General features: G+C 37.4%; 1 protein-coding gene across 4 annotated transcripts in view; it reads right to left on the bottom strand.

The window, feature by feature from the left end:
* The window catches only part of Hcf (Host cell factor), a 157,670-nt gene that overhangs the window by 72,680 nt on the left and 61,967 nt on the right, over window positions 1-23,023 (bottom strand). For all 4 annotated transcript variants that reach the window (XM_083117709.1, XM_083117711.1, XM_083117710.1 and 1 more), the window contains exons 7-8: window positions 13,951-14,305; window positions 10,267-10,647 (exon numbers count right to left, since the gene is read on the bottom strand). In XM_083117709.1, the coding sequence (XP_082973835.1) occupies window positions 10,267-10,647; window positions 13,951-14,305 (736 nt within the window). The remainder of the gene's footprint in view (window positions 1-10,266; window positions 10,648-13,950; window positions 14,306-23,023) is intronic.

Raw genomic sequence — 23,023 nt, forward strand, 5'->3', positions numbered from 1 at the left:
CAGTCTCAAAGTCTGTTTAATTAATTTATTTAATTTATAAACCTTTAATTTATGGACATATATGCAATTATAATACATAAAATAAATGAAAGCTAAATAAAAAATAAAAATTCTTTCTGCAAAAAACAAAAAAAATTAAAAACTTTTTCAACCCACTTAACCCATCCAGTGATTGGCACCATGAAAAGGTATCCCACTAAACCAGCAACAAAAAGTACAGTTGATATATCTACCTAGTTGCACTAAACCTGCAAAAAATAAAATAAAACAAACAGGCAAAAGGATATTCAAAAAAAGCTCTTAGCAGTTGTACTTACTAGATAATAGCTTCTGTTACTTATCATCATGATGCCAATCAAGTCAATATATCTTGCGGGCATGTACAAACTACATCAAACTACAAGCACTAGGCCCTGATCTTCATAATGGGGTTCGGTTTGACTCATTTTAGTGCCAAATTTTACATCATTTGTGGTGTGAAATATATTTTTTATCACTTTAGTCAGCACTACATAGTTTTATTATGTATTGCTAGAGGCATGCATATTATGTTTTTGAAATAATACATTGTAATGTTAATTTTTCACGTTTCTGAAAGGTGTGAGGTGCATTTTCCTACTCGTTTTTGTCACGAAATAATGAGAAATGAACTGCAAAATGTGAAATAGACTCATAACAGGAAATTTAGAGTTTATTTACCGACGCAACACTTTCTGAAGTTTGAATTATCCTGAGAGTTATGCAATTCACGGACAACTTTATACAGGAAAAAACTTAATATTATGCTAATGACATGAAAGTGCTATTAGAAGGGCTATGTTTATTTTGTGTAGTAAGTAAAAAAGTAAAGTAAAGTGCTCCCCTGTGCATAGCACCATGCCATTAAGGCGTATAGGGGGTAACGCCCCACACTTTCTTGATCAGGTCGTGAGTGGGGGTGATGTGATCAGCATCATGCCCCTGACTGCCTTTACCCCCCAGGGTTTCCCCCAGGTACCCATGCTATTCGACGCTGGGTGGGCACCGGGGCCGCTTCCATCCTTAGAAAAGTTCCCGGATTTGAACCGGCCAGGGATCGAACCACCGCGGCCACTTGTGTAGTAAGTGCAGTTTTTAAATCAAATTTAGGATTCACATTTTTTAAAACCCAAATGTCATTTTATATACCACTTTTTCATCGCTTTAACAGCAAAACTTTATTTTATTTACCGCTATTGAACCTGAAATTGACTGTTCTTGTACCAAAATTTTGCTTTTTTATTTACCAAAAATATGTGCCTCTATGTATTGCTAAGTTATTTTAGCCTCTCCACTGCAATGTGCAAAAATTACACTTCAACTGGGTAATTACTTTTGAATGAATCAAAGTCTGTGTGGTAAGTGAATGGGTGAAGGATTCAAGGATGGAAAGCATTTTTATGGCTCTAGTTTGGGATAGTGCGGGGGCCAGAGGAGTTTCATCAGGAAAATAAAATGTATGAATCATTGACTTTACTTTGCATTTCTGCCATTTTGGCTCATTGCAAAGCTGAGGATGAATGGTAATGTGATGAGATGGATGAAAGCACAATCACAAACATATGAGAACGACAAAAGTCCCACATGTAATTTTACTGGCTGCAAGTCTAGGTGTCAGTCTGCAAAATGTCCAGGATGGACTACATGGAAAGGAGGTTGGCATATGGGTGTCTTTACAAAAAGTCATCCCTTACCCTAGAGGCAAATATACGAATTCTATGGTTTCATGTACTCTGGAAGTTACAGGTATTTCTTGAATAATAAATTAACTGCAGCCAGCCAAAAAGTAAGGGCGATAAACTAATAAACCACCAGCTGGGGATAGTAATCATGAACCACCAGCTGGAGAAGGGTAAAGAGGCACCAACAAGCCACTACAGGGAGGGGATGATGAGCTACCACAGGGAGCGGGTGGGGTGACAAGCCACCAGCCAGTCTGATTCGAGTGTGCTGAGCAACCAGCCACAGGTGGTGGAGAAGCAAGAGGGGATAAGGAATAGAAATATGTGTGGGGATTGTAAGGATGAGTATCTCCGATACAGGAAGGTGTGAATGATGATGACCTGTGAGCGAGATTAAGTGAGGATGATGAACAAGCAAGATGTGGTGAGAAAGATGACAAGAGACTGATATTTTGTTTTGGTGGAAACACGAAACCTGAAATAACACACTGCAACTTCAATTTTCCATGTTTCTGAAAGGTGTGAGATGCATTTTCCTATTATGTTTTGTCATAAAATGGTGCGAAATGAACTGCAAAATCAACTAAAACATGAAATTTAGTCAAATGAAACACTTTCAGAAGTAAATTATGCCCAGAGTTATGCAAATCACGGAAAACTGGTTAATTCTGCTGTAAATATTGGAGAACCAAAAAATGGACTACCCTAAAGGGAAATGCTTTTGTGTAATGAGTATAGTTTCAAAATCAAATTTAGGATTATATTCACCATTTTAACACCAAAATGCCATTTTATATACTACTTTGACCCTGAAATCTGCCAGTTTTGTACCACAATCATGATCTTATATTAATCATAAATGTGTGGTCTATTGTAATGCAAAAAAATGAGTCAAATTTTTCACTGCTGTCATACGTTGCTGATCTAGCTGTCATACGTTGCTGATCATTTTTATTTACCAGCCAACTGCTTCTTTAATGATTTGGATATTTTTTGTTTGTAGGCTACATAGTGGTAATGAGGATAGGAACACAGTGGAGATGGGTAGACTGAGCATATTTTTGGATCAATCCAAGGACATTCACTCGTACAACAGAGACCTAGTTTGAATAATTTTGTCCCTACTAAAAGAAAGAAAATTATTACCTCTTAAAAAAAAGAAAATTGTTAATCTGCAACTGAAAATGTAAAAATTAAATATTTTTTCCCTTTTACCAACATAATGGGAAGAAACTATTTACAATGTACATACAATTTAAATACATGTATCACACCAAAACAAAATTTGGGAAATTACCTTTTGTTAAACTAAAAATTCCATGTAAAAAGGCACTTCCACAATCTTTACTTTTCCTATGTGCAAGAAATAATGCATGGCCTGTTTGTGAAATTGTGTATGCCCTTGTCTAACTCTTCATTTAGAATTAGTGGAAAATGCAGGGCTTCAAAAAGGAGCCAGTGAACAAAGAACAACACAGCATTACTACAAAATTACTCCCCACTTTCACTTATACATGTGACACAAGATTCACGGTAATAAAACTGTGTTCAAGAGAGTATCTCACCAAGTTTCATGGTCAATTTCCACTGCAAAATTAGTTCACTGGTCAACCAATGGGTTATGTTTTGTGAAAAGGACAGTGAAAGATGAGCTTCCTTTATATACTCAACCACATCATTTGACAAATTGACAGCCAATAGAATAGGCATCCAGTGAAATTATGTGTATCACGTATATCAAGCACAGACTGTCCTGCTACTTGGTGCACCTTTCAAAATTGTGTGCAGAAATGTCTTTGGGCAGAGCTAGGATTTTAAGGCACAAAAAAAATGCTCTGTAAAAAATGCAACAATGCCCTAAAAATGCTCTTTTACAACAAATTTACATGTTCATTTCACCAGTCCTGCATTGCAATGCATCACTAACAACAATGTCTTTTGTATTCTGAGAATTTTTGTGTTCTTGTTTTGGGAGTTTAAAGCACACTTCTGAAGACATTAGACTTGAGACTCAGGTGGTGTTCTGAGTCAAGTTTATACTGGTTTGGGCAAGTTCCTTCTCATCCATACTGGTTGCAGAAGGGAAGAGAGAAGGATTTTCCAGGTTCCCTGGAACCAAAGTTGATGTTCTCAGTGCTTTTTAAGAATAAAAACACTATCTCTTCTCTTGTGAAACATAAAAAAATGTTTAAAAATACACTAAAATACCATGAAACCCTCTGACAAATGCAATATCCTGCAAAATTGACAAAAAAATTCCCCATCGAATATACTTTGGCTCCTTATAGCATGAAACTCATGAACCTCTCTGAGCAATGTATTGAAAAAATAATGCAAATGCATCAAAATCCCAGCATTAGAGAAGGCATGTTGTTTCTTCGAAAACAATTAAAATTAATTCTTGTCCTGGGTATGATTTCTGGTGGAAGTCCACAGAATTTCAGTGTTGACAACATCACAAGCACAAATGGGGAGCTTGAAAAAGAACAAGTACTGAGCTGCAGTCCTGAAAGCCAGAAAAGCATGGCAATGGAGTGCTCAAACGGCAGGCACTGGCTCTCAGAACATTGTTGCACCATGGAGTTCTTGCAGGTATTGTTCATGGATGTTGGTGAATTACACTTTTGAACACTTATATATTATTACTGCGAGCCTCATGCCATACATGCAATATGTAACAAATTGAGGAATTCTCTTGCAGTAACCCTTTGAAAACCCAGTTTTCCATGCATTAAAGTTTTTCACAAATATACTTTATTTTTAATTGTATTTATTCCTACAATATCAAGCTAAATACAATGAAACCTTGATTGGACATTTACCTGCATTACAGGTTAACTTTTTGGCCACTAGAAAAGCTTACGGTTATTTTCCAGATTTTATATTTTCCTGGAATAGGCTACTGCAGAATGCACAATGAAGGCTCCAATGTAGGTACATGTGTCAGAACAATAAAAACAAATTAACACTACAATATCAATGTACAAGTTTTGTTTTACTATACAGGGTGACCTGTAATTAGATGTATTCCCTGAAAGGAGTTAAAGTAGAGGCAATTTGTAATAAATTTGGCCATATGATACTCCATCCGAAAATTAGTAGTTCGAGATAATCGAATTTCTATTGTTTTTTTTTTTAAATGACAATTTTCCACATAATAATGCGAATTGAGAAAAAACAGCTCATTGTATGGCACATATTTTAGCATTTTCCGATAACTAACAAATAAGTGGTTGGTTGTAAAAAAGTTTGTCCCAAATAACAATCACATGTAAGTAACGGGTGGGTCTAAACTTACAAGTGGTGATAAAAAAATCCAATTTTCGTTTACTTGGCAATGTATTAATAACAAAAATGGTATGACACAAATTACTTAAATTACTTCCTTGTGTACAAGAAATAATACTTCATTCATCTTCATGTGGATGGAATCAATGAACAATACAATTAAAGAACATTATACGTCTTGCTCAAAGTGGGCACATCTGTTACGAATGCAGGCATGCAGGTTTTTACAGACATTTGTTCTCTTAACTCGTGATGTGATGGTGTCCTTGATGTGTTGACCAGCTGTTAAGATCCTCTCCCTGAGCTCTTCTTGCGAGTTTACCGGTGTCTTGTAAACTAAGTCTTTCATGTGGCTCCAAATGTAGAAGTTGCAAGGCGTCAAATTGAGGGATCAAGCCGGCCAGGGAATCGGGCCACCTCGGCTAATCCATACTTTGGGTAAATTTCATCCAGCCACTGTTGCACGCCCAGGCAGAAGTATGGATGTGCATCATCAACAATCATTCGATTGAGCAATTTTTCCTGCCCCAAATCTTAAATGGCATCACTTATGAACATTTTTTGAGGAACGAGATGGCAATGTTGTTGGAGGATGTACCTCTAGCTACAAGATGTGACATGATTTACCAGCATGATGGCTGCCCAGTTCGATCCCCCGAACGATTTGACGCCTTGCGACTTTTACATTTGGAGCCACATGAAAGACTTAGTTTACAAGACACCGGTAAACTCACAAGAAGAGCTCAGGGAGAGGATCTTAACAGCTGGCCAACACATCAAGGACACCATCACATCACGAGTTAAGAGAACAAATGTCCGTAAAAACCTGCATGCCTGCATTCGTAACAGAGGTGCCCACTTTGAACAAGACATGTAATGTTCTTTAATTGTATTGTTCATTGATTCCATTCATATAAGATGAATGAAGTATTATTTCTTGTACACAAATGTGAATGTTAGCAACATTTGTACCTTGTTGGATAGCAGATGACTCAAAGAAGTAATTTAAGTAATTTGTACGCTTCACGTCATACCATTTTTGTTATTAATACATTGCCAAGTAAACTAAGAGTGCATTTTTTTATCATCACTTGTAAGTTTAGACCCACCCGTTACTTACATGTGATTGTTATTTGGGACAAACTTTTTCCAACCAACCACTTATTTGTTAGTTATCAGAAAACGCTGAAATATGTGCCATACAATGAGCTGTTTTTTTTTCTCAATTCGCATTTTTATGTGGAAAATTGTCATTTAAAAAAACAATAGAAATTTGATTATCTCGAAAACTACTAATTTTCGGATGGAGTATCATATGGTCAAATTTATTGCAAATTGCCTCTACTTTAACACCTTTCAGGGAATATGTCTAATTACAGGTCACCCTCTATTTTTAGATTCATTTGTGTAATTATTGAAAATCAATTTGATTTTTAAATGGTCAAGCGCTGTATAATCTTACCACGAACAGAGTGAGTTTCACAAATTAACCTAAAAAGGTAGAAATTTAACAAATTACGAAATACAGAACTATTGTTTACAATGAGCTGAAATAAAAGAATCTTAGAAAATAAATCTAATTTAAGCTAATGTTGGCAGACATATTTTTGAGGAGTCCGAACAACCCGAGAATTATGTAAAATAAGCGATTTACATTACTTGTACACTGATATTGTGGATAAATTAAATCTATGAAACTTTAAAGAAAAACTCTGGATATACTGGTGATTGCAATGCAATACTTACATAGCTACAGGGTGGCAACAGGAGAAAGATAAAATTGTACATGGAGCAGTTACTTTTACACAAGACTGGAGAGAAGGATCTATCTCTTCACTACAAAAATTGCAGCAATCGTACAATGGAAGTAAAACCTGAATCACACATGGTTAGATTTTCTGCTGGATTTCCCAGTTGGACTTGGACTAGTTGTATGGTACTGGCTCACCTGCTACTTTTTGCCTCACACAATAATTGTTACTATACTTGTCGGTATACATTTGTTACCACAAGGCATTGTGCAGAGCAGACAAGTTATAAAGATGAACAAATGATTTGATGAATGTTGTAGATGTATAGCCACTGCTCTTATTAAAAATTAAAATTAAAAGAAAAGTATGGACTAGAAATTAGCTCGAAAGAAAATATGGTAATCCAGGCATGCTCAACAAGCTTTTTAATGAACTCTGGAATGTATATTCATACACGAGATTTGCAGGATTCATCCATAAACAAATATTTTCTTCAACTAAATATATCAAACATTTAATACGTTGGTAATACAGTAATAAGGTTTTTCATTATTGGCTAATCACATATGTTGTGTAATGCACATCAACACACTGAAATGACACACGAAAGACTTTCCTTCACCAAACTCTCAGATTATCTTCACGTGATCAAATTTTGCTCTGATTGGCAGCCTTAATAAAAGCTCTGCAAATGAGTGGCTGCAATGATTTAATATTTCCAGATGCTTGGAGAACCACAACTGTGGTTGCTAGCTTGATTCATTTCAATGCTACTCAAATTACAACCACCTTCAACTCTCCAGTTCCATTTTTCCTTGACGAGAAGTGCATTTACATTGACACACTCCATATTTCTGTTTTGAGCTGCTCAAATGGTTATTTGTTCACTAGTGTCAAATTTTGAAACCCTAAATGAGGCACATGCTATAATGTAGGGCAGGAAGGGAGGAGAGGAGCTTGTGCAAAAAGGAAAGGAACTGACACTTCTGGCCAAGGCATTTTTAAGTTCACCTTTGTGCTCATGTGGGTAAATCCAAACTGAACCTTTGGTTCAAAGAAAATTTGCTCAAAAAACAGAAATTGGAAAATGAATTACTTGAGTACAACAAAACAGTAGTAGTGGGAAGGTCAGGGGCAGTTCCACCATGCATGCCACATGTAAATGCTTTTAATTGTTTTCAGCTCATTATTTTTGTTCTGATGAAAAATTGGCCTTAATTGCATGCAAATTGACGAGCTCCGAATTACAGCAGAATGAAGCACACAGGTAAAAAATGTGATGACTAAGGAGATCTCACACTGAGCCTGCAGAATGCATGTGCAATCAACAGACCATGGCAACATGATGTACGCTACTGACAAAATGGCCCAGTCCAAGTGACACAAATGAAGCAAACAATATGTGTAGCTGGCAATGTCAGCCCAGTACAAAAAGTTGCAATTATTTCTGAAAGTTTCTTTTAAAGTGACAAGTGTCACTTGTGACTTCCTGCTTGCCACTTCGATCCATAATCTTTCTAAGAGTTTATATTTTAAGCCCTCTTTTATGCTTGGTTAGGTTATCAGTAGACCTCAGATAATTTAAAGGTTCTAAAAAGTGTGCTTTTAGGTCCCTAAAATAGGCTCTAAAAACCCTAAAATAGGTTCTAAAAATAAAAATGGGACACCTATATCCTGAAATACACACTACCTTGCATAACGTTGTGTGTGTTGCCTAACCCTATGGCGATGGCAGAACTTACCATTGGAAATTTGTTATTAAAATCCACTCTTAGCCGTACAGTTAGGCAAAAATCTTTATCCATGTTATCCAGAGTCAAACTTGCAATTTTGTCTGTGGGGATCATCTTATATGCTGAAAATAATATTTCAACAAGCACATAGTCAGTGGTGCAAACTTCAATGCTGAAATGTTAGTTTGCAAGGCATGAATGCCACAAAGCACCAAAGTGATGCGATTGATTGATTGATTGATTGATTTGATGTTTTAAGTCCACTTTATGCACAGTAAGGCTAATCGGGACTGGACCTACAGTTTAAAGTGGGATCCGTACAACTTGTGCCTCCACCAGGTATCGAACCCAGGACCCCTTCAAAGTGACGCGAAAATGAGCAAGACCACACAGATCAGACTACTTTGGATTGTACAGGTAACAGTGGCACCAGACATTTTGCTTCATTTAGAGCTTTGAAAAATCACCATGGACTTGGAGGAAGGGAAATCAACAGAGAGTATGTTTCAAACACGTTCATCATTGAATTTTTTCGTGACCAAATAAACAAATGCCTCTGTATAACATAAAAATCCTGTAAAACCTTAATACATAAAAACCTAAAAAAAGGGTTTGATTTAGGCACATAAACCTAAAATATAACAAGCAAAATAGTTTTTTAGGCACTATAAAACTTCCAACAGTAGTTGTATTTTTTAACAAAATGCTGACATAACTTATTATTTCTTATATACCTTTAGAGGAAAAAAAATAGGTTAAAAACCTAAAATCTGAGGTCTAGTTATCAGGACTAGAGTTACAGTTTAAAGTGGATTGCAAACCACTGTGATGTGGCCAAAGAAGAACTAAACATGGGATCCCTTGATTACATGGTGACAGCATTAACCACCATGCTAATGAGGTGGCCCCAACCAAAATCACAACAAATTACTTGGCACAAACATTTATGATGAACATACATTTGTAGCATGGTCTGTGGTCACTGCAGTAGGAATTGGATACAGCAGATATTTTTCACACAACTTCTGCTTCTCTGAGCCACACAGTTCAACTACAGTTTTTCTTTGTTTTTATCACTTCCATTAAACCATGCTTGTGTGTCCATGTGTGTTAAAAAAGAAAGTAGTTGTGCACAGAGAAAACTTTCTCTTTCAATCAATTCAGTAGTACATGAAAAACCAAGGATATGTATGAGCATCATATGCAAGGTGGAAACAATAGGACCTCCTTCAAAATTAGACAAGCAAATTATGTTTGCTTCAAAAGTAGATGACCCACTTACAGCACAGCCCTGGTTTGGGCAGCTTTTCAGATATCAGCACATGAAGTATGAGAACATCTGAAATGTTAAATGTCACCTTACATTACTTTGTTCTCATCTTCAGTTGGCATTTTTAGTTGCAGCACAATGTGAATGGTTGGTTTTTTTTTTAAAAAAATAGAGTTAGACCATGTTATCAGCTACTAAAGGATGAGAGAAAACAAAAGTGTTCCTTGCATTATCATCTGCTCCCTTCTTGGACAGATCCTTTGAAATTTCCTTGCCTTACTTGGTTGTTTCACTTATGTAGCAATGAAGACATTATGTTAGTAACAAACAATACCGTAACAGAGTCTGGAGGAGTGGTTTGCATACCAAAAGGTCTTGGGTCATTTCCTCATTCATTCTCATCACCTTAACCTATTCAAAAATACATAAAATAATCAAACCATTCCTTCCAGGCTGTTGCCACCCTGTATTCAAAGTAATTTGTTGCATGCCACCCTGCACTGCCCATGGCGATGTAATCTTACCGGGAGAAGAACCTGTTGCAACTTTAACACCCTGCAGAGGAGAGTGAACAATACGAATGCTGGGAGACGTAACAGTGCTGCTGGAAGACAGAGTTCCAGTAGTGCTGATTTTCTGGGTAGCTGCTGCGGCTGCTGCAAGTGCTTGTATCCCTGTCATCTGGGACTGAGGCGACAATGGACTTGTAACTATAGACGGACTTGTTTTTGTGATCTGTACGGTAGATGTGCCACTGCTGCCTACTGGAGAACCTGCAGGGTTCACAGCAGACGTTACTGTCGGAGTTCCAATCTGACTGGCACCAGCTGGGCTAACAACACGAATCCCCTGAGGACTAGTTAATCCGACACTAGGGCTTCTTACTCTTAGGATATTTGCTGTACCTGTAACAGTAAAAAGTAACATATTAAACTTGGGTCCCAGAACATACTTTATTTCTTTAAATCACTTGTACTTTAGATCATTTCAGTATACATACTCTTCTAAATGCTCTGCACAACAGGCCTTTATTGGCCACAGCCTGCCAAACAGCTCTTCACTGGGTCACACATTGTCATCACAGTCCTTGGCCTTCTAGGCCAGAACCTGCTACTAATTCTTCTAAAGCAGCTCTCCCATTATCCTTATGAAGCTGGGTCTTCAGGGCACTCACCAGGAATCTAATCTAGAGACCACTCATACCAAAGGCAAGAGTGCTAACCATTTGGATATGCAAAGTTTGCTATTTATACAATAAAATCAATCAATATTCAATATTCCAAGATATAGAAAAGGCATACGATATTCCTAGATATAGAAAATGTAGACGCTTGGACAGAACAAAGGTTTGGAAGGCTCTAAGAGAGAAAGGAGTCGAGGAAGAGATAGTGTGTAGAGCACATACAAGACCAACCAGAGCTGTGTGAAGACACCAGTGGGAAGAACGGAGTGGTTCAGTATAAGTGATGAACTAAAACAGGGAAGTGCTCTTTCCCCACTGCTCCTCATAATTACAATGGATGCAATTAACGAAGAGGTGGGGGGGAAAGGAGAGGAAAAAATGAAGGCCCTGTTCTTCACTGATGACTTAGTAATTTGGGGGAACAGGAAAGAAGAAGTACAGAGACAGCTTGATAGTTGGAATGAGGAAACCAGAAGAGCAGGAATGAAATTCAGTGCAGAAAAGAGTGAGGTGTTAATAACAAGAAACAGAGCCAGAAATAAACCAAGAATAAAGATGGACATGGAAGAGTTGAGGGTAGTGGAGAGTTTCAAATATCTAGGAAGCAGAATTGAGAGAAGTGGAAGTAGATGAGGAGGTAAACAGAAGAGGACAAATGAGTGGAGGACTATATCAAAGCATTCAAAGATTTATGTGGAACAGGGATGTATCTACGAAATGCAAGAATGTAATATAAAACTAGTTTTAATCCAGAAGAAAAAATTTCTTCAGTTTGAAATAAAAACTAAATAAGCCACATTATAGGACATTTCATATTGTGTACGTTTGTCTCCTTTTTCCTTATCAGATACATAGTAACAGAGTTGTGAAATTTTTGAGTTGATGGTCATTTTTCAAAGTGGTGGATATAACTAGAATTAAATGCTTCATAAAATGAAGAGCTTCCTCACATACGAAATACCAAATATGAATATATATATATATATACACTAGGGTTAGCCTATACAAATTCTGACATACAGAGTCTGTCCAAAAAAGTATTGGGACAGATTGTTTCTAGCCAAGGGGAAGGGACGTTGGTGGAGCATGTCAGGTATATGACGCAACCCGGCTCAGTTGGCTCTTTGTCTTTGCATTGTGTGGATCACATCCGGAGTGAGCAGTTGTTTTGTGGTGTCATCGGGAATCAAGACGCAGTGCACAATTGAACAGCAACATGCGATCTAGTTTTGTGTTAAACTGAAAAAATCCTGTGCTGATACTCTTGCCATGATCCTTGAAGCCTATAGGGAGGATCCCATGTCCAAAACACGAGTCTTCGAGTGGCAAAGAAGTTTAAGGAAGGGGAGACGTTGAGGATGAGCAACGTACAGGACAATTATTAACAAGCCGAAATGAGGAAAATTTGGCAAAAGTGAAAGAACTCTTGGACTCTGATCGACATCTTAGTGGTACAATGACAGCGGAAACGTTGAATTTACCAAAATCCAGTGTGCATTCAATTGTGTCAGATAATTTTCAAATGAAGAAAGTGTGTGCCAAATTGGTTCCAAAGATTTTGTCCAGACAACAGAAGGAAACCCATGTGTCGATTTGTAACAAACTGTTGGAACGTGTAGAGCTTGAGCCTGATTTTTTGGACAATGTGATAACCGGTCATGATAGATGGGTGTTCGAGTATGTTCCCTAGGCCAGCCCGACTTCTTTCCCTTCCCTCGGCTGAAACGGAGCCTGAAAGGACATCATTATGGGACGGTGGTAAGAGTGCAAGCAGCTTCGATGCAGTGCCCGAAGGAGATTCCGGTTGCAGACTTCCAAGGGGCATACCAAGCATGGCAGGAGTGCTGGCAATGTTGTATTGATGCAGAAGGATCTTATTTTGAAGAATTTTAACCTAGTGTACATATATGTGGGTGTACCCAAAAGAAACCGGAATAACGCTGTGATGGGCGGAGATTCCGTAGTATGAATTTTTCCACCAGGAAAGCATCTAGAAACTCTTTGTGAGTTCAGTGCACCCAGTGGCTTCGCCAGGGAAGGTTGTCTCTGGTCACGGTGATTTTTTTCGTAAAAGCAGTTTCGCTCGCACCTCGTTTTTTGTGATGGCCAATTTAAGAGAACAGCGTGTGGCTGTGAAATTTTGTTTTCTGCTCAGGAAAAATGCCACAGAAACGGTTGTGATGTTGAGCACAGCTTACAAGGACAGCGCTATGGGGAAAACTCAAGTGTACAAGTGGTTTTCTTGCTTCAAGAAAGGTGACATGTCAATTGACGACAAACCCCGTTCTGGACGTCCGTCAACTTCCAGAACAGACGAAAATGTCGATAAAATTCGTGAACTTGTGCTCGAAGACCGACGACGGGCCATTGAAGAGCTGGGGAAGTTATCTGGACTATCTTGGAGCTCAGTTCAGCGGATTTTAACGGAAGATTTGGGAATGAGAAGGGTCGCTGCGAAATTTGTGCCTCAGAATCTGAGTGACCAGTAAAAAGAGTGTAGAGAGGAAACATGCCGTGCTTTGAAAGAGCTCCGAGTGCAAGTTTTTGGCAAAAAAAAACAGCATGACTCTCTTGCCCCACGCCTCTTACTCACCTCACCTTGCTCCATACGACTTTTTTTTTGTTTCCCCAAGTGAAGAGGGGCCTGAAGGGACAGTGAATTGATGACGTAGAAGAGGTAAAAAAAACAACAAAAAACTAGGAAGGAGCTGTCAGCCATCACAACAGATGAGTTTAAAAAATGTTTCCAAGAATGGAATCACAGATTGGACAAATATATTAAGTGTCATGGAGAGTACTTTAAAGGTAATAAGCTTGTAACAAAAAACAAAAAAAAAACATTGCTTTTAAAAAAAAAAATCTGGTTTGTTTTCGGTACACCCTCGTATCTGCAATATTTCTTTTTTCCTGAATGTAGTCCCGATACTATTTGGACAGACCCTGTATGACTGTTACATATTCATGCAGAATTTGCCTAATTCCCAGTGACAATAATTCCTAGATGTCCACTAAATTTATTACTTACCTCTAACTGGTGGTGACATAAGAGTAGCTGAGCCAGTAACACCAGGAACTGTAGACCGGATCGATGTTGGAGAAGAATATGGAAACCTTGCATGAGTTGGGGCTGTGATTGGACTCTGTTGGAGGTTTGGTACAGCAGGCTTCATCACAGGAGTTGTTGGTGAAACCCCTGGCAGTGTTGTCATTGCAGCGGTTGGTGGCATATCATACTTCTGTATTTGCAACAGGTAGCCTTCGGCAGATGACACACCAGCCCAGCATACCTCCAACGAGTGTGTTGATGCTCTAACAAGTTGTACTCTACCAGGTGCCGGAGGTTTCTCGACTTCCAGGTACCACAAGTCCTTGCAGCAGACCTAGAAATCACACAGTCCACTTCAACACATTAAGTACCAGCATCCTATTAAAAGAAGTGCTCCGAAGTTTCCCTAGTATGAATGGGGATTTCTAGGATTTAAGGAAGGTATGTCCCTAACAGTACTCATAATTGTAACAGTATGGTATAGGGAAAACACATTTCACTCGTTCATTTAGTCATTTTTTTACATTCGTCCTTACCTATTATTAGAGGCACATATTTTTGGTAAATAAAAAAGCAAAATTTCGGTATAAAAACTGAGTCAATTTCGGGATCAAAAGCGGTAAATAAAATAAAATATCGGTGTTATAGCGGTGAAAAATTGGATCAAAAGTGGTATATAAGAAGACATTTTGGTTTTAAAATTGTGAATATAATCCTAAATTTGATTTAAAAACTACACTTATTCCACAGAATTAACATTTCACTTCTAATAGGCCATTTATGTAGTTATCCGAGTATTAAATTTATTTCTGTGTAAAGGAGTCAATTTTTGTTTCTCCAATATAAACAGCAGAATTAATCAATTTTCCGGGAATTGCATAACTCTCAGGATAATTCAGACCTCAGAAGGTGCTACGTCGGTGAATAAAATCTAAATTTCGTGTTTAAGAGTTAATTTCGGTTTTTGCAGTTCAATTCGCATTATTTCGTGACAAAACATGGTCACAAAATGCATCTCACACCTTTCAAAAACATGAAAAATTAACACTACAATGTGTTTTTTCAAATTTCGTTTTTTCATCAAAAACTAAATATGCATGCCCCTACCTATTATGCATTGCAAAACATCGTTTAAGGTGGGATTTCGATTCTTTCACGAAAATAACTTCAATTTTCCACATATCGAGTAATTATTGTTTGTTTCTCTCACACACAATACGGCGCAGAAATCTTGACTAGCGTTGTTGATGATCAGTGGGTTTGTAGTGTTGCAACCTTCTTCACCGAAAAATACCTACTTTCGTGATACTCATTTTGTATTTTTTTCCCGGGTTTGAAAACCCCATGAACCAAGCACGTGTAGCCCCACACCCATTGACTGATAGCCCCACAAACCAATCCTAAATACACAAACCATTCATGGATAGCCCCACGAACCATTCACAGATAGCCCCACGAACCATTCACGGATAGCCCCACGAACCATTCACGGATAGTCCCACGAACCATTCACGGATAGCCCCACGAACCATTCACGGATAGCCCCACGAACCATTCATAAATAGCCCCACGAACCATTCATAAATAGCCCCACGAACCATTCATAAATAGCCCCACGAACCATTCATAAATAGCCCCACGAACCATTCATAAATAGCCTCACGAACCTTTGATAAATAGCCCCACGAACCTTTGATAAATAGCCCCACGAACCTTTGATAAATAGCCCCACGAACCATGCATGCAAGGTAAGGTTAGGTTAGGTTAGGTTCTGTTAGGTTAGGCAAACAGTTAAAATTGTCATGTTCTGGCAAAACAATGGCAAGTTTGGAAACACTGACCGGGGGTTACATCATAGAACAAACTGAACATTTGGTTCACGTAGTCAAACGTAATGGAGGCAAGAGTGTTTGTGCATCGGAGATAAATTAATGTCGAGAAATACACGATTTACCGGCTGAATAAGTTGAACAAAGGGAGCTTTCAAAAGTCTAACGAAACTCTGTTCCATAAGTACAGGGTGGGCCAAAAGTCAGGTGACAGCATTGTCATAGGAAAGGCTGGAGTGTTGGAGGTCCACTTTGGCTACATATGATGTTTGGGGGGAGGGGCAAACCCAAGGAGACATGTGACCACCCCGGGCGCCATCTTGAACGCAACTTAGGTTTCTTAAATGGAACCATAGGCATGTGGCATATCATTTCCAATTGTTTTTTCATCAGGAGTTCAATGCCGCAAACCGTTTTGTCCTATCGTGAACCTTTTCCTAATTATGGCCTGTTTTATCTTTGCAGGTATCACCGACTGAATAATGGTGCTGACGACCGAAGAACGTGTGGAGATCATCCTCATGTGTAGAAATCAGAGCTCGCGTGTGGTGGCTGCAGAGTTTAACGCATTACACCTCGATAGGAGCCAATTTCCCACAATGGTGTGGCCAAACTCATCAGCAGATTCCGAACAGTCCTCCCGACAAAAACCGACGGAAAAATCTCCTCATCCAACAGTTGTTGGTAGTGGTCGGCGTTCAGCGTGCCGAAGATGAAAAATGGGCCAATGATCCTTGTGCCAAAAATACCACACCATACCATAACCTTCTCGGAAGCAACGATCCGCGATGCATCAATCCAGTGTGGGTTGTTGTCACTCCAGTAACGGTGGTTTTGTTTGTTCACTTCTCCGTTTACATAAAAAGGTGCCTCATCGGAGAACAACACCTGCAAGGGGAGATCCGGGTTAGTCTCCGGTTCCTCCATCACCCATTCGGCAAACTGTACCCGACGGTCAGGATCGCCCTCTGTCAGATGCTGGTGCATCTGAATTTTATATGGGTGCCACTTTTCAACGGCAAGTATCCTACGTATGGATGTTCGGCTAACTCCAGATTCAAGGGTGATACGTCTGGTGCTACGTTGGGGGCTTTTGGAGAAGGATGTGAGGACAGCGACAGTGGTTGCCTCATATGTTGAAGTTTTCGGGCGACCACTGCATGCTTTATCGGCCACAGATCCCGTATTTCGGAATCTGCTGATGAGTTTGGCCACACCATTGTGGGAAATTGGCTCCTATCGGGGTGTAATGCATTAAACTCTGCAGCCACCACATGCGAGCTCAGATTTCTACACATGAGGATGATCTCCACACGTTCTTCGGTCGTCAGCACCATTATTCAGTCGGTGATACCTGCAAAGATAAAACAGGCCATAATTAGGAAAAGGTTCACGATAAGACAAAACGGTTTGCGGCATTGAACTCCTGACGAAAAAACAATTGGAAATGATATGCCTCATGCCTATGGTTCCATTTAAGAAACCTAAGTTGTGTTCAAGATGGCAGATTCCAAGATGGTGCCCGGGGTGGTCACATGTGTCCTTGGGTTTGCCCCTCCCCCAAACATCATATGTAGCCAAAGTGGACCTCCAACACACCAGCCTTTCCTATGACAATGCTGTCACCTGACTTTTGGCCCACCCTGTAGTTTCTCCTGTAAATTTGAATTTTAGGTGCTAGTTTGCCACATGTAATCTGCAAAAGATGAGAAGTTATTGCAATGTAATTTTTGTGTTACGTCTGATTAACAATTAGAATCTTCTATTTTGCACAAAATATATTGTGAACATTAAATCATGTTTTGTATATATTTTGAAATATCTTGAGGAGTGTTTACTTTCAGAGAATGCACAATCTCATTAATGAATGTCTGTTGAGGTATGTCCTATTTATGGGATGCTGAGGTATCATTGATTGTTTATCAGATTATCACCAACTTCATCAGAGTGTTGACCAAACAATTACATGTTTCCACCATTAGTTATTGTTAGAGGCATGCATATTTCGTTTTTGACGAAAACACGAAATGTGAAATAACACATTGTAATGTTAATTTTTCATGTTTCTGAAAGGTGTGAGGTGCACTTTCCTAACCTGTCTTGTCACGAAATAATGCGAAATGAACTGCAAAATGCGAAATATACTCTTAAACATGAAATTTACCGTTTATATACAAATGCGACACTTTCTGAAGTCAGAATTATCCTGAGAGTTCACGGAAAACTGCTTAATTCTGCTGTAAATATTTGAGAAGCAAAAATGGACCCCTTTATACAGGAATAAACATAATATTCTGGTAATGATTTAATGTGCTATTAGAAGTGATATGTTTATTTTGTGTAGTAAGTGCAGTTTTAAAATCAAATTTGGAATTATATTTACATTTTTAAAACCAAAATGTCATTTTATATGCCACTTTTCCACCGCTATAACAGCGAAATTTCATTTAATTACCACTTTTGAATCTGAAATTGACTCAGCTTTTGTACCGAAATTTTGCCTTTCTATTTACCAAAAATATGTACCTCTAGTTATTGTGATAGAAATTAGTAGTCTGTTGCATGCCTGGAATTGAGTTGGTAGGGGATATCTGATCCAGTTTTCCTGGGAATGTGAAAAGATCAAGTATAGTACTGACTACAGGTAAAATATTCAAAATGCTAAACAGTCACCCCCCACCCCCCACCCCCCAATCCTCTTATAAAAATTCCTAGGCTTTCTATCAGGAAGAACTTGTATTTGTCTTATTTTGTTCCTTTACTGACACTTTTAGATAAGTGTGATGGTGAGAATGAATGGTAGTTTTATAAAAAGGATGAAGGTACATATACAAAGAACACCTACGCAGGGGCCAGAAATTCAACCTGGGAGATTAGTTCCAATCTCTGGCTTTCATATACATTGGGCACACTCAATGGGCTTGTCTACAGAGGAAACTGAATAGGACTTACAGTATGCAAAATACAGGACTTCTTCATAGTTGAGAACACTGAACAATTCAGTATGAAGTTATTTATTACAATAATGATGTCTTCACCAATGAAAAGATTTCTAAAGAAGGACTATAAATGACATGAAGGATACAGATGTGACAGTTATTGTTACAAATTTCGCCACATTATACCATGTTGAGAATAATGAAGATGATAAAGTAAATGAATACACAACAATGGGTGATTCAAAGTTCATCCAGAATGGGGTACATTGGATGTCTGACCCATGATGAAACAATGATCGAACATTATGCTAACTACAGCCCCAAATCATTTTTATTTTCCCACTTTGTGCAGATCAGATGTATATTTATTCATGTTTTACTTCAATTGTGGGAAAGACAGCATATTGAAGATATGGCTTTGAATGTACACCACATGCACAGCAGTACAGTATATTGGACAAGGGAAACTAAACAACTATGGTGTTCAAAGCAGATTTTTAATCATCATGTACCACCACTATTATTATCAGGAGTTCTGACTAGAGACAGTTACTGTTCCTTTTAAGCAGCTACCCAATTATCCTCGCCATGTTGGATCTACAGATACATTTCAAGCAGAACACAGGGATGAAATATAAAAGCATTCATAACCTAAGAACGTCATTACAAAATACTTGTCCATCAACTCAACTAACTGAACATGAAACCATTATGTCCCAGCATCCTATTTTTTTTACAGACTGTTTTTCAAAATTTTGGCAGCAATTAAATTTTCTTATGAGGACTTACAAAGGGCTATCTATGGCAGTGGTAAAGAGGTTTTAGTATTACACAAGTGTTGCTTCATGTTTATGCATTGCAAATTGAATGGTTTCTTCTTGTTAATTTTTAAGGACCATTAACATAATTAACCGAGGTTATGGCATGTGGGATGTAGATGGTAGTGTATCACTGCTTTGTTACCGGAGAGTAGTACTTCCATTTTCTCCATCTGGCAGTGATGAGGTGCGTTTTTCTTGGCTTGCATTGTCCTGCAATACCATCTCTCCCAGATGCCATAACCTCATTTAATGAAGGTAGTGGTCCTTCAAAATCAATTGGCAGAAACAATTCAATTTGCAATGAGGAAACGTGAAACATCACTATTATATTACCTTTACGATAAGTTTGCAAATATTACAAATTAAAAATTTCACTCTTAATGGGTTAATAAGCATGTCTAGAAGCCTCTAAGTTAATTACGTAGCATCTAAACTACATGATGTACAGTAGGGATGGAAAGTTATGAGAGAGCTGCTGACTTACCAATTCTAATACATGATATTCAACAAATCTTGACCAAAATTTCAATTGTTCCAAGGATCTGAATTCTTTAATAAATGTATGTAAACAGGTAACTGCATATTTAAGACATATACTTTACAAAATCAAGCTCAAGAATTACACCTTTAAATTCATGAAGTTAATAACAAAATGGCAGAATTTTGAACTAAGTTACAGGGTATTTAGGAATATATTGGATTGGTAAAATTAATGGTAGGTTTACCAAAACATTCATTTGTGTATATCAGCGACAACCAAGTAATTTGTTCCATCCCTAATGTACATTAAGCTTTCAGAATGAATACTTTACATAAACAGTTATTCTACAAACATGAAACACCATTATCTGTACATTTGTCATTCTATTAATTTAGATGGCTTGTACCATCATCCACCAAAGTAAATAGAATTGCAGGTAAAGTAAATATTTCAACACATTTACAGTTTCTTAAAACATTATAAATTAAATTAATTGCACATACTATATCTATCTATTCCACCCCTCCACCATACACACACATATATACATAAGCTCTTTCATATGCAGTTTCCTTCCATTTTTACATATATTGGTTGCTTCTGTGTGGGTGATGGGTGAGGGTGAGGGTTTTGTAGGAAGTTAGTTTAAATTTTTTACACATTTTTTTACAAACAAGAAATTACAAAATACTCATGTGACTAAATCATTGCTAACCAATAACTACAAAAGTGACATGGAACAGGTTAGTTACAAATACAACTACCGAGACAAGGAGTATCCAACAGGTGGATATTGTGATGATGACAAGACGTTGGTTCAGTAGCTCCGTATGCAGTACACTGGTACAAATTGCTAAGAACATATTAAAGCCCCGATCATGTAACAATTATCCACTAATGAAACCCTCTCATTTTTTGTTCAAGGCACCTTTGATTAACGACCTGTGTTTATAAATTTAATGCCATGATGAACCCTTGACTACAAAGCATATAAAGCTTGATAATTAAAAGCATTTGAAATATGCAAAAATATATTTCACTGAAACAAAATACTAAACTTTTCTGTGGAGGATCTGGATTCTACATAAATATTGTTTCTGAACTTGCAAACAACTAATAGTATATCAACTTGTTATAAAAGTGGAAAGTGAATAAAATAACAAAAAATCTATGACCCTTCTAATTAGTTTTATTATTAGGAGAAACTGCATATGTGGAAAATATTAGACACACATATTTTTCAATACTAATTACACATATTCTATAGCACATTCATTGTAATTGTGTTTATTACTTCATACTGAGATACATCAACATCATCAACATTGTTTACTTTTCAAGCTTACACTACAATGATGAATAATAATTAGATAAAACTGATAGAAGAGCATACACAAAGAAACATCAATGCCAAATCCAGGAATCAAACCTGGATCCTTCAGTAGTGAGACTGAGTCAACCACTCAGCATGCTTGCCCATCTTGGAGGACTTTTCAAGCACTACTTTCTGAATACTTTTTTGTTTTTAAACTTACCATATTTTTTACGGGATTCAATGGTTCATCTAGTTCATAGAATTTAAATTCAAGTTCCTAGCAGAAGAAAAAGTATCTGATATTTTAATATTTGAAAAGACAGGGTGTGAAGAACGTATTACTTGAAAAATAATATCAAATAAAATGCAAGGACAAAACATAAATAAAAAAGCTTGCAGGTTAAATGAAAGCATTGATTTTGCTGACTACATGCCAAATAGTGATTCTTGCAGAGTTTTTGTGCTAGTTAAGAAAATTACATTAGTTTTTGCCTATTACATCAGAATTATCCACACATGTTGACTTGTCATTTTATGTATATTAGATATAAATTGCAAGTGTAAGGGGTACTTCAGGGTACCATAAAGACCATTCTATTCTATTCTACCATGGGCTCCACATATGTATGTCTAGATTGTGCAGAGGGATCAAGGTGTTTGAGCGAGACTAAAGGATTTCTTCTTCATACTGGGAGGGAAAATAATGGCCAAGCAGAAAACCATTCATAGTACATGAGAAGAACATTATCAAAGAGAAGAGTTTTGTAAAGAAAGAAATGCTTTATGTAGGCATATTTATGGTATATTACCTCCATTTAGTGCTGAAAACCCAGGGCTGGTATTTAGCAAGACTCTTAAACATGCAAATTAACACTGGAAAATTAATTTGAAAAAACTGTGGATGATTTACAGAAAAACTCTTCAAATGGCTTCAAAAAAGGATTTGATAAACCCCCTTCCCCAGGCAAAATTGGGTTTTATTGTTTTTTCCTTACACAGTGCATATATAGTGTTTTTCAAGTCTAGCAAACCCTACACATTCATCAATAACAACTTGGAAAACTGTGATATTTACACCGGGTATTTTATATCCTTTGGCATATTTTTTAAAACTTATTTTATCAATTTGTTGCATGTAGAAAGCTTCAGAATTTTATTAATGAGGCAAGTCTGAGTGGTCCTAGCAAACTTATTAGATACTGTATTCCATGACACATACCATGTTGTAACCTAAGAGATTCTTTTCCAGAATACTAGTTTCAGGGTAGAAGAGGAATTTTTTCAGTCTTAATTTGAGCATTTTTGTGACTGGTGCCATGATCATTTGTAGTTAGCGAGAGCAAGAGAACAAATCTGACATAATACAGGGCATTTTCAAATTCAGCACAAAACTCTTATAAGCTTCACCATTCAGTTTAAGTCAACAGAAAACAAATAAAAGGCAGAATAATGACAAAAATAAGGGTATCACTTTTTAAGAGGGCTTTATCAAAACTAATGCAAGTGAGAATTAATGTTTTTATTAACTTACATGGATAATTCAAATTGCACATGTTGGTCGAGTAACTTTCTCTATAGTACAAGAGGTAAGCCAAATATAAGTTACAAATACACACAGCGCAAAAAAGGAAAAAGAAGAAAAGAAATGAAATTAGGTTGCATTTTTT

This window comes from Lepisma saccharinum, chromosome 2 (assembly GCF_977018435.1).
Source record: "Lepisma saccharinum chromosome 2, izLepSacc3.1, whole genome shotgun sequence".
NCBI classification, from domain to species: domain Eukaryota; kingdom Metazoa; phylum Arthropoda; class Insecta; order Zygentoma; family Lepismatidae; genus Lepisma; species Lepisma saccharinum.